The 13,829-nt window shown below is 39.0% G+C and overlaps 1 protein-coding gene across 1 annotated transcript in view; it reads left to right on the top strand.

Annotated features, from left to right (window-relative positions):
• Nucleotides 1-13,829, top strand: part of LOC122790960 (E3 ubiquitin-protein ligase TRIM39-like) — a 122,685-nt gene that overhangs the window by 68,731 nt on the left and 40,125 nt on the right. The window contains exon 2 of the mRNA XM_044058680.1: nt 223-685. Within this exon, the coding sequence (XP_043914615.1) occupies nt 281-685 (405 nt within the window). The 5' untranslated portion in view covers nt 223-280. The remainder of the gene's footprint in view (nt 1-222; nt 686-13,829) is intronic.

Below are 13,829 nucleotides of genomic sequence, written 5' to 3'. Positions count from 1 at the left end.
AAATCACATGAACTTCATACAGGCAGTGAGTAGAGGTTAGGACTGAATCCCTGACCTTGGAATTAGAAAACAGATAGCTATCCCCGGAGCCACCATGCCAAACAGGACCACAATCCTGTGCAAGGGATATAGAATTGTTTTGTGATTTGTTACTGATTCTAGTGTAATACAGTACAGCAAGTGAAAATTTTAAATTCTAATGTGTATGTTTTTTTTTCCTAGCCCATACATCTTTTGGTTTCTGAAATGAATTAGCAGTAAATGTCTACATTTCTCTAAAATGGCTTCTGAGCTAGACAGAGAAAAACTGAAAAGGGATGTTGTTTGCTCCCTGTGTTCAGATTATTTTGTACGACCAGTGACACTCAGCTGCAGTCACAGCTTCTGTATACCGTGTATTATGAAGTTTTGGAAGAAAATGAAAGAAAACTTTCCGTGCCCCTCATGTGGGCAGCTGTTTCCAGAAAAGTCAGTTTATGTAAACTGGGAACTGACTAAGATAGTTGAAAGTGCAAAGCATCTGAATGTGTATGAAAAACACTCTGCAAGTGTGTGCAAGGAACATGGAAAGGAGGTGACATACTTCTGTGAAAATGATGAAAAACTCCTGTGCTCAGATTGCGAACAGTCTCCTCATCAGTTCCATAATATTTTGTCAACAGAAGCAGCTGCAGGTGAGCAGAAGGTGAGTACAATATCTAATTTAATGTTTTACATACTATGTGAATGGTGAAAATAATTAAATATACAGCCTTTCAATAGGTCAAAATATAACAGACTGCACATGATGCAGCATTGAGCTAGATGAATCCAACAGGCCTGATTACCTCATCTTAGGGGTGACCCATGACCATTGTCTAGTTAAGTGACCTGCTCAGAGTCACACACTAGGTAAGTGGAGATTGAGGGATTTGAACCCAGGTCTACAGGATGAAGTTAATTCACAGCTCATAGCTTCATAACCTTGATACTCTGTGCTAAACTGCCTGATAATCTAAATTATTATGTGAAAAACAAGTGCATGGCATTTTAATGTAAAACAAAATTACAGAAATGTAAAAAATAATGCAGTCAAAGCAAATAATGTGTAGTCATGAAATATTTTTTAATAAAAAGGGGCAATACACACAGGCAGTGGCAGGTTACTTATTCTCCTTCACGGGTACTGGAAGAGGAATATCTGTTAGAGATTTTGACTGGGTTAGGTTTTGCATATGTTGGCATGTAGGAGAGGGTTGCATTCATGCTCTCGTGAAGTCCACTTTTTAAGACAAAAGCGTTTAGCATGAGGTTGTTCAATACAGTTGTTTTTTTGAACCATTACTTCGGAATTTCCCATCTTTGAGACTCTTACAGTTTTGCTTAGAAATACTGTATGAAGTAATCTGACTAGTTAAAATCCGTTGCCTAACTTATATTTTTAGTATTGCTATATATATTAACAGTTCTTTAATTCATCTTTAATATAAGAATTGAGCTTGTATCAGCTCAATAAAAGGGGTATAGAAGATCTGAGACAATTGTATTAGAGAAGCGTCTGATCATCTCTGTCTTCAGATCAGTACCAAGTAGCAACTTAGAAACACACCTACTGGATTGTGAGTTTGAATGGTAGCACTCAATCTATGCATTTGTATCCATACCTACACTGTGGTTATTAATACCTTATCTGTACCACCCTTACTATTAAGGTCCTATACATAAGTAAAATTAGAATTATGAATGCTATAGCCAGAAACAGTCTGGTTATCCATGCCTATGTCAAGCTACCTACTAATTTCTTAATGAAAAAAAAAAAAAATATATATATATATATATATATGTTAACCTCATCTTTTGATATCCAGTTTCCCCCCATAAACCCTTCCTCAGCTTACTTTGAGAAACTACAATGTCTGCACTGCAATAAGGAATTATATTAGATGATTGTATAATATGAATGTCAGCTATAATAGCATAGAATGTAATTTCTGGTGCACTGTATGCCTTGTTTATTTTTTTTGTATAATTTCTTGTATAAGTTTTGTATAATTTTTTTATATGTTTTTGTATAATCTCTGTATGTGGAGCTTTTCTCCCCAGGCCTCCGCTGAAAATGGGTCCTATCCTAGTCAGACTTTCCCGGTAAAGAAATGTAAAATAAATACACACACATACACACATACACACACACACACTACTTGCTAACACATACCTACATGGTCATAAATCCCATTTTACTGCCTGGAAATATTATATAGTACTTGTAACTAACACATTCTCCCTTTTTTCACTGAGAATAAATAATAAATACATCTCTCATTTACCTGTGCTAACTTTAGAAATACCTGTCTGTCTAAATTCATGTTACAAAGGTCAGGATTTAATCTTCATAAATCCTACTACATATAACACCAAGTTTCTTATGACCTCACCTGTAATTTTCCTTTACCCAAACAAGCCTACATTCATTACTGAACTAAGAACAAAAGCAAGGACAAATTACAATGTCATGTTATGTTTCTGAGTTCTGCTAGGCAATCAATGTAATATGACAGTCCTTTGTTTATAACAAAGCAAAACTGTGATCTTTTATCTAGACCTACAAAACCAGTTGCAGCATAATGTTTTACATAACACAAATTCTTTCTAGCCTAATTTGCTCAGAAATAATTCTCACACAAGTATATTCTATGGCCTAGTTTTCTTTCTAACTTACTGCCTAGCTGTTCTGATTCCTTGCCAGCTCTTGCCCCCTCTCAGCTACTCTATTTACTGTTCTCTAAACTGCCCTGTTGCAGTAATGTGTGTTAATATATGCAATGTCAAGTTAACCTGTGCACAATAAGTTCAACTTTGCCATAGTTTGTCCACTACCCAGGGTCACCAATTTTTTGATTACTATGTATGTGGACCTTGAGACCCACTGCTGTATTATATGTTGCTGCTGCTAAATGATGTACAGAAATGTCACATTCTTAGCTTCCTGTGACTGTACTCTTATGGCACTCTAATTGACTTGTTATACAGCTATTCCCTCACCTGTGGCTGGCTGCACTCATCTTACACCCACTTGAAAGGATACTTCTTTATTCCTCTCTGTAAATTGAAGAGAAGTTTTGCTTTTGTTTATTCACAGAGTAGAACAGACTTTTGTGGGGCAGGTAAAGATGTCTTACAGAAATCTTCTACATACATCAGTACAGCAAATCAGTCAGCATTCACAAGACTAGTGTAAGGTCTGCCACTCCTTACTATCAGACAACTGACAGGCTGCAGGTGCTAACAAGTGACTTAGTAAGGCTGCCTAAACTTGCCCTTTCCTTTCTTAAGTTAATGTTTGTTGGTGCATACAGTAGTTCTTCTCTAGAACTGTAGACTTTGTGCACTGCAGAACAAAGCATGAACTTTCAAATCAATCTTTATTAACTTCTCATGGTCCACAACTGATTTACATAAAGGGAGGTCTCATGTTTAGATTACTGTCCAAAAGACATCCATGTAGAATTTCAGCTTAAGGTGCATGAGTTTGTGTGTCTGCGTGTGCGTGTGTGTGTGTGTGTGTGTGTGTGTGTGTGTGTGTGTGTGTGTGTGTGTGTGTGTGGCAGAGCATGATACATACTTCTTTGGTATTCCTTCACAGTGTCAGCAGTTTGTAAATGGTTTTTGAAAATCTAGTTCCACCTTCCAATTTCTCTATTGTTTTGTGGGTAGTATCTAGAAATATAAAAGCTCTAACAGTAAAAACAAATATATTTTAAGCAAACACAGGTACCTGCATGGTAGTATGAAAACCAAAAAGAGAAAATATGCATTCAGAATTTGGAGGATGATACTGCACATAATATTTCAATATTTACATGGGTTAGCAGTCTGTAGGAATATGCTGACAATTAGGAAGAAATAGTTTTTTTAAGAAAATGAGATAACATCAGAGAATATAGGGACTAAAGTCAATCAGGAAAAGATAGGGAAGTTAGCAGAAGAAGGGGAGGAAAGGAAGCAGGTGAATGGAAAGTAGTACAAGTAAGTGGAACATTTGGAGGAGGACTTGAGTTAAGTTATTTTTTCATAGATGAGACAGTTTTAACTACATAGTTGCTCAATGCAACTTAGTTCTGCAAATTAACAGTTAGATGAGGCTGTTGTTGAGGAAACCTTCACATTGGGCTTTTTTAAACAGCAATTATTTGAGGACTCTGAATCTGGTGTAAATAGATATGGATTTAATACTTGTTGAGAGAAATTCCCATAGTTTTTTTTTGGGGGGGGGGGCACACCTTAACTCAAACAAAGATCTATTCTTCACAGTTTATTATAAAGTTTAAGTGAACCTTAAAAAGGAGAACATTGACATTTGTGCTGTAACAGAGACCTGGTTCAAGGCAGCAGAAAGCACCCCTGCACTACGAGGCTATAACTCATTCCACACCTTTCGGCCCCAGAACCTGGACCGAAGCTCCAAAGGTGGTGGTATTTCCATATTCATAAAGGATGCACACAACTCCAGACTGGTAGCCCAAAATAACACATCAGAGATACTTCAGGTGCAGCTAACATTGTGTAAGACAGCCATTCAGGTCGTAGCCTGCAATAGGTCCCCAACCATGTCCCAAGACTCACACTCCATGTTCCTAAGCACCCTGGAGAATATTAAGGTCTAACCTAACACTCTCATACTGGGCGACTTCAACTACCCCTCCATTAAAACTACTCGTGTGCCAATACACTTGCCCAATGTTTCCTGGAATTCATTAATTCCAATTCCCTGGACCAGCTCGTTCTTACCCCCACTAGAAGTAGCAACATCCTTGACCTGGTCATTACTAACATAGGCGACCGTTGCTCTACATGAATAGTCAACTCCTCCCTGGTTAGATCCGACTACAAACGAATCACCTGGAAATCCACCCCCCCCCCTCCGCAAGGGTAACCACCATGAAATACTTCTCCAAAGCTAACTTTGGGCTCCTAAAAACAGAGGTGGTTAACTTCACGGCACCCATGCAAATGGAGAATAGTTGCATGACCATCAAATGATACACCAATGCACTGTATGAACACGTACACAAATGCATGGATCTCGCCTTACCCAATAAAACCAATGGTCCCCTGCCATAAATAAACTCTGCAATAGAAGGAGGAAATTGATGCAGAATAAGGTGAAGTCCCAAGACTGGAAAAACTCCCTTGTCAGCCTCAACAAAAAGTTGAGATCCCTCATCAAATCCTCTAAAGCTAGCTATGAAAACAGAATTGCACCAGATAGTAAAGACAACCACAAGGCCTTCTATAGTTATGTAAAGAATCTCCACGGCAATACCCAGATTTGCTCCGAGTTACTGCACAATGGTACCTCCTATACTGAGTCAACAGATATTGCCAAAATACTAGCCTACATATTCAGTGCCAACTTTACCCCCCCCCCCAAAGGACCAATCACAGTACCAGAGGAATGCCAGGCACCCAGCATTACTGCAGCGCAGGTTAAAGCTGCATTGTCCAAGGCCAAGAATACAGCTTCCATGGGACCCAACAATATCCCTGGATGTGTTCTACATGAACTACAAAGTGAACTGGCACCACATCTGTGTGCTCTGTTCAATCACAGCCACACCTCAGGGTTTGTCCCTACTGAATGGTGCCCTGCTACAGTCATCCCTCTCCATAAAGGAGGAGTGATTACAGACCCTGGGAGTTATCGCCCCATTAGCCTGATGAGTCTGATATGTAAGGCTATGGAGTGCATCATCACGGACCTAATTAACAAGGATATAGGGAATCTCCAAACTCTAGATTCCATGCAATTTGGTTTTGTAAAAGGTAGATCATGCCTGCTCAACCTGGTTGACTTCTTTGAGTCAGTCACCAGAGCTGTGGATGAGGTCAAGGCAGTTCATACAGCCTACCTCGATCTGGCCAAGGCCCTTGATATCATTCCCCACTCAGGAATCATAGAAAAACTCATTAAATTAGGCATCAACCCCAATATCACTAGGTGGGTTGCAAACTGGCTCACAGATATAACCCATAGTGTGAAAGTAGCTGACTCCAAGTCAGACTGCCGACCACTCATGAGTGGAGGCCCACAGGGTTCAGTCCTGGATCCTCTCCTGTTTGGTATCTACTTCTCTGAAGTCCAGGCCAACACAAAGGGACTCTGGCTGACAAAGTTCACAGACGATTGAAAGCTGGGAGCTGTTATTAACTCCCCAAGTGATGTTGACATCCTACAGAAAGGCCTCACTGAGACCGATGACTGGTGCCGGAACCATGGCCTTAAGCTCAGTGCCAAAAAATGTGTCATCATCCCCTTTGGGAAAAACCCAGTTCCCATGAATTACCACATCAATGGTAGTCCACTGAACATAGAAGGCATTATAAGAGATCTGGGAACACACGTTGACAGCGACCTCTCTCTTGACCACCACATTGCACTGTGGTCAGAAAGTCCTTCTATGTGGCACATCTCATTACTAACGGTTTTGCATCCAGGAAGAAAGAGGTCATTGTCTCCCTCTACTCTTCCTTCATTAGGCCAGTCGAGTACAATGTCCCATTTGGCAAGTATCTCACTAGACACCTGTAACAACTGGAAAGGCCAAAAAAGTAACTCACAAAGAGGATCCTAGGCCTTAAACACTTGTCCTATATGGAGAGACTCAAAAAAACTCCAACTACTCTTTGTCTCATATCGCTTACTTAGAGGTGATCTCTGCTTGACTTACAAAGCCACTCTGTTAGAAATGCTATATCTAAAGAAATCCCAATCCCTCCGCACCACATGCTCCAGAGACCTCAAACTCATTACCACAATCAACAGAACGTGCTGGAGGGGCAGATTCATAACCCAGAGACTACCCATGATATGGAACAGACTTCATATACATGTCAAACAGAGCACCTCACTGGTCCTCATCAAGAGAAATCTTGATGAGTGGATGAGAAATAGAAAATTCACCCTGGGGATCACTCCAGTAGGTCTACAGACAGAGGCACTGGGAACTAAGTTCGGGTGGCACGATGCCAGGGTAATCCTATGGGCTAGGCTTGTAAAGGCTCCAGGGCCATTAGCCTTGTACACACCTATGAACCTATGAAGTGAGGATGCAGGTTGAGCAGGATCTGAGTTTACTGGCTGTGGCACGCTTGGTTAATCTGCTAGCACAGAAGGGGGAGGAGTTTAAATTGGTCAGTTTATAGTTAAGCAAAGGCATAAGTAAAGTGACTCAGCATTTTATAGGCAGACATTTCACATTAGTTAGTGTACAGATAGGTTTTGCTTTTTTTAGAGGTTGTGTCTGGTAACAGGGGCTCATACTCTAGGTGGGCTAGCAGTACCTGTCAAATGATATATGTTGCCTTGGATTTAAAAATGGAATAGTTGTGTATTTCATTAGATATGTGGAATGGGAAAAAATGCTTTCTTTTAATTATATGAAATCATTTGGATATCGTCACAGTTGGGAAGGAAGCCTTGAAGATAAAGTTAAATATGAATGCTGTGTTATAAGAGCAGGGAGATGGGGGGAGGCAGAACAACTAGGATTAGTGGTGGCAATACAACACCAAGTTTATACAACAGCAACTATGAAAAAGGAAACAAAATTAAACCAGCATAAATGTGGGAAAAACAACTTGACAATCAATGTAAGATACTGCATAAATATTGTCTTGTATATACCAGTTTCTTTCTGTAAGCAGGAAACCCTCTATTTAGGAGTGGATTTGTTGGGGGGGGGGGGGGTCGGGTTTGACATGGCCCAGTAACAGACATGGCAATGTTCTACATCTCAGGAGTCTCCTTGTAGATATTATTGTTATCCAGATGAAGCAGAACGCCATCCTACCTTGATATGATCTAAGGCACATTGTCTGGGATGCACTACGTGATTACATCAGACCACCAGGAAGTTCAGGGAAATGAAAAGGTCCACCAGAAATTAGTTAGTATGGGTGATAGTCAAGGATAACAGTTATTCCACTCAATGACTCCTCCTTGTACTAGTCTCTACAACTCATGTGAGAACGCTGTCAGGGATGCTAAAATGCCAGAGCGTTTTCAGTGCCCGCCATGTCTGTTACAGTGTGCAACAAGCACATTAGCGGAATTAGTGGCGCAAATGTTACCATTCCCCTAATATCCAACTACAGAGATGTGTAGCAGATGGAACAATGTAAATGCCACTTCACATCACGGAAAAACATTCACCTTTTATATGTTATTAACCACATTTTAGGCTGAGATCAATTTTGAAATATTCATTGCACGTGTGTTCTGGAAACCTGGATACTAGTGATTTTGTATCATGGCATGCCTCATTAGTAACTGAGATCCCTTCCTAGCTGTAGAGAAACAGGGCATGAGAACTTCTGTTCATAGGTTCCTTTTGGGCCATTTTGAAATATTCATTGCACGTGTGTTCTGGAAACCTGGATACTAGTGATTTTGTATCATGGCATGCCTCATTAGTAACTGAGATCCCTTCCTAGCTGTAGAGAAACAGGGCATGAGAACTTCTGTTCATAGGTTCCTTTTGGGCCATTTTAAGCCTAACCAATTTCCCAAAAGTGAGAATCAAACCCTGTATTTTATATTTGACAGGAAACACCTTAACCATTATTCCGACCCCCCTCCCAAGATTGTCACCCCAGATGGGACTCAAACCCACAATCCCTGGCTTAGGAGGCCAATGCCTTATCGATCAGACCACTGGGCAGAATTGTAACAGTAGTGATTTTCTTCACTTTGCCTGTTTGTGTAGTACATCTATAAACTTTAACAAGAGGTCTAGTTTTATTACAGTCTGTGGAGGGCTGTTTCATCAAGATATTTATAAATATTTGCAAGGCGAGTTGAAAATCCATGAATTTCCACAAAGATCCACAATGATTCACTAAAATCTGCAATGCTGACGTGACTTTTCATAACCTGTAGCAGACTTTTAGCATCAGACATCATAACACAGCAGAAGACATGTGGTTTCTACATCAAACTGACTTCACTCCCTTGGAGGAAGTTAGTTTCTTTATGCTACCACATGTAGTTCAGGCACTAAGACTTTTTCTTTGCATCCACATATAATCTCCTATTGAAGGTAAGGAGTAAAAACTCTGCTGAGCCCCAGCATTAATGGAGCAGAAGAACACATTTTCTTTTGATTGCCATTTCAATATTGGTAAGATACTGCACATAGTTATCAGACTTGTAAAACCATACTTCATATGGAATCACAGACTCATTTGGAGTCCACAGGAATGATAGAGGAAGTGTAATGCCAGAAAGAGACATTTTCAGTCACTCATATATTGTCTAGGCAGAAATATATGAGTTGCGGACAGTGTGAACAATAACATCTTCTTTTATTTCTAGACTCATTTCAGTTTTACAACAAACAGCAGTACCCTTTTTTCTATCCCTCTACTGCTCTCTACTGGTAGATCGTTATACTACATGACATATTGTACCATACTTGAATGTTTCCCTGTCACTCATATTATAAATACCTATTGCATGTTCTCTCCCTATGTAACTTATATAGAATATTTTCTGCAAGGTATCCTTTGTTTTATTTTCTAAGTTGTGATTGAAAAAGGATTTTTGCAACAGCCCAGTCCAGTAGCCAAAACAATGAATAAAAAAAAAATATATATATATATATATATATATATATATATATATATATATATATGTGTGTGTGTGTATGGGGTAATAGCTAGTAGCAATGAAAGTACTGCCAAATTTTAAAGATTGTCAGCTCATAGTCCCCCATCCTATTATAACCTCATTCCCCTTCTACACAACAAACCTTTCTACCACTCCTCCTCAGTTTATTTCCTGTTGGAACCACCACTTTACATTTCTTTTTCTTTCTGACCTTCCTACTTTATCCTTCAAAAACTCTCCACCACTGTCTTATAACCAGGTTCTATGTCAGTAAATACTCTAGTATTCCTACCCCACTATCCCTGAATCATCAACTATACAACACCTCTGTCCCTCTTCTAGCTTTAACCGCTATTTACCTATCAAATAATGTTTCACATTCCTGATCTCAGTTATATTCATACCTAACATCTGTACTTAACTGTCTTTACCCATGTCTTATAAGTCATAAGTAATGTCTGCTTGTCACATATACAGCCAGTGAACTCTTTGCATACTAAGTGTTTTACACCTGGAATACAATATCATGTTATAATGTCACCACAGTGTCTTTGTACAGTGTCACTACTGAACAATTGCCCATTTGCATCTAAATGTATTAAGAATTATCTATGTAATATATCTTTGTAAAAACAATGTTTTGTCTTCAGTGCTGGAGCGTTTCTCCCCGTGCTTCCCCTGAAAATGGGATTTGCCCAGTTGGAATTTCCTGGTCAACAAAAACAAATAAATAAATAAATTTTGATAACAGGTCAGTGTGCCTGAGTTTCCTAGGCGTGAGAATGTCATCAGTGTATAGTGGTACATTTGAAGATTAGAGTAGTTATGAGAGAGGGTGAGGAGGGAATTATATTCTGATGATTCTCCACTTCAAAAAAAAAAAAAAAAAAAAAAGCGCAATAGCATTACTCTAACCAAAGATGATGTAAGAGAGAGCTGCACTGTTTTACATCCTGCACTCATTTACAGAAAGTCTGAGAAACTTAGTTTGTAGAATAAAATATATACATGATTAGTAAAAGTGATGTCAGAGGAGTCAAATTTAACTCCCTGTAACCATCTTTTGTGGGAATGTGATACTAACAGGCAAACTGAAAGGAGCAATGTGCAGTTGTGGGATATCCAAAACAGGATCTTGGTTTAATCAAAGAAGAGTGAATATGTAGATATCTGTGCTGCACCAAGTTGTAAACATCGTTTTTGTATAATTTTAAAGAACATTTATAAATGCACTTTTTTGTTGAATTAAAAAAATATATATAACAGATAAAATATTTTTGCCAGGTTTGTCACTTGGCCATCATGTTAGCTTTTTAAGCATCTAACAGTTATCTAGTATCTCCAGACTGTTATCTGCTGCTTGATAAATGGGACACGGTATTTGTTTGAGCAGGCAGTGGACCTAAGAGCAGAAAGACAAGAATGGTAAAACAGTATCCAGGATTCATAAAGGTGTGCTACAGAACTGCATAAGGCGTACTCAGAAAGGCAGTGTTGTATGGCTCATGCAATACTCATTACACGGGAATATCCAGGAGTCAGCACTTCAGAACAGTCACGTCTACTCAGGTCTGATACAGTAATCAGGAGTGATATAATAGAGCAACTCTACGGCAGGGTTAGCCACCAGGCAGTGTAAACCTTGGCTGTAGATGATTGTCGCTGTTGAAGTAGCACCCCGACCCTATGTGCAAAATCGGAAAAAAGAGGTGTGGATAGATAGATGGATATACTAGAGCACTACACATGACTGCGTGTATTTCCTGATATGTAGCAATGAGATAATACAGTGCGCACATGTATTTATTTGTAGTGCATTTCTTAACTAAAGTACTTTGATGGTTCAAGTATAGGTCATGCACAGTTCAAGCAATTGTTTACGCCAGTACTTAGTGCTTTATGCCAGCAAGCTCTGCAAAGCACAAGTTGTGGTAAAGTGCCATATATGAATATTGGCTTAGAGGTGACCACTCTGGTGGCATAGAAGGATAAATCCCTAAGTATGACCCGGTTGACCTGGGTTTGATTAACCGCTTGGGTTACTGATGGAGCATCTCCAGTGTCGCTGTGAAGACTTGAGATGTCACAGAGGTAGGCATGCTCAGAAGAGGGGAGGGAGCAGGTAGAGATGTTGCTGCCTTGGAAAATGAGTAAACTCCAATGGCTGTAATGGCCATGTTGCTCATTGTGGCGCCCTCCCATGAGAATGGAGCATACCTCTCAACTGTACATATTTTCACAGAATGTTCAGATTTCTGCCTCATACATTTGGTCCTTTTTTCATAAAATTTTGGGCTTCTGGAAAATTAGTGGCAAATCATTAAAGACTGAAGTTAGAAAATAATGACAGACATTTGAGTTTCAGACTTCATACCCTTCAGAAAATACATGGTAATGCAAAATGTATTATTCTGTCAACTTTTTAGGTTTGTAAAAACAATATTTAAAAATTGTTCCTATTTTTTAGCCTTTGCCCCACTTTTTTATGGCTTTGTCCAGATTTCTTGCTCTAAGAAGGTGAAAGGTATGTGGAGCTAAGTTATTCCTACTTATTCATGAGAGGTGATCTTATTTGCCTTTATAGTCTACAAAAACAGTTTTATGTTTAGAGTTTACCAAATGCTTGTCAGTCTTTTTACTGTAAAATATGAAATAAGTTTTAAATTAAATCCATATTTCTGAACAATGCAATACAGCTACAACTTACTATTGACGAATTTATGTTATTTTTTTCTCTTTTTACTCTCGTACAGATGTTGTGCCATTCTCCCTCTATTGTGTATGTGTGCCAGGATAATCAAATACATTATTAGACTGTGGCATTTATTGCCTTTTCATAGGGAAATATAGGGAAACGTAGGAACATTTTCTTTCATTTTTAATAACAGATTGTGGGTGGATTACCCTGTATTCTAAACGTTATATATATATTTTGTTCATGAGATATCCTACATCTCACCAGCAAAAAAAAATGTCCCTCTGTTGTGCTTATACCTCACAAAGAAAAGAAATCCAGAGCCAACACAGCATATATGTCGGGGCTCAAAGCTGATAACAGGCTGCAGCCTTGCCAGCATGGTCATCTGTTATACCTACAACTGTCCAGGAGCTTTTGCTATCTGTACCTCATTCTGCTGCTGATGATAACTGTAATTGGCTTCTCCTGTACCTACTGGTAGATGATGTATTGCAGCCATCAAATAAGGATGCAGATCCTGCCTTCATAATATCATTTTGTACAGCAATGCTGAGTACTTTAGGGACCCCCCCCCCCCGATGTAGCCAGGGATTAAAACTATGCCTTCAGTAGCCCAATCGCACACTCTGTAATATTACATATATGGGCATGAGCAGTGTTGAAATTCATCCCCACAATGGTTTCAAGTTTACACATTGGGGTCTTAAGCCAGAGTTCAAGGGGCAGCCAGCATCACCTGCAGCACACAACAGAACAATTTTTGGGGGTGGGGGGGTTAAAACCACAACTATCATTATTATTGCTAAAATCACTCCCATAATCCTACCTAGTTGTAGTGCTGTGATCAAACAGTATGTTACATTTTATTACAACCTATGCCTGTAAATATTTTACAGAATAAATGCTTTGCATTAAAATGATTTAATACAGCAAGGAAAGAAAGAAAGTTTTTAAACTGAGTTGTGATTTTATGTTTTCATGATCTGCAGAAGTGTTGGTTTTACAATGTGAAAGTGCTTATCTGGTCCATTTTCACAAATAAATACTTTTATTGTATGAAGCTGTGGTGTTCCTGCCAATTTTTTGCTTTGGATTTTCGGTGTTTATCTGGCAGTTACTTTTATCAGTGACTTGGACTTAGTTTTTGTGTTTGCCTTGATTCTACTTTTGAGTTCCTCCCTGGACATGGCTGAGACAGCAATCGTAGAACTGTAATATAATCCTTCAAGCAGAAACTTGCAGCAGAGATGGAGTAAGGTGATAAACTTACCTGAGAATACACTTATTGGTCTCAATTTTGTGGAAACTTTTAAAGAGAAAGAACCTGTAAGTAATGACTTTCCTGAGTGAGTTTTTGAGACTTCTAAGAGAACTGGAAGACAATTTGTTTAAGTTAAAGAGACAACAATGGCAACACCTCCATTTGGAGGCTTGTCTGCACTATAAAATCATCCCTAGGGGATTAAGAGTGCTTTGTATGCCTAG

This window comes from Protopterus annectens, chromosome 16.part0 (assembly GCF_019279795.1).
Source record: "Protopterus annectens isolate FY-2018-M chromosome 16.part0, PAN1.0, whole genome shotgun sequence".
Lineage (NCBI taxonomy): Eukaryota > Metazoa > Chordata > Ceratodontiformes > Protopteridae > Protopterus > Protopterus annectens.
This window is presented reverse-complemented; position numbering and strand designations above follow the sequence as displayed.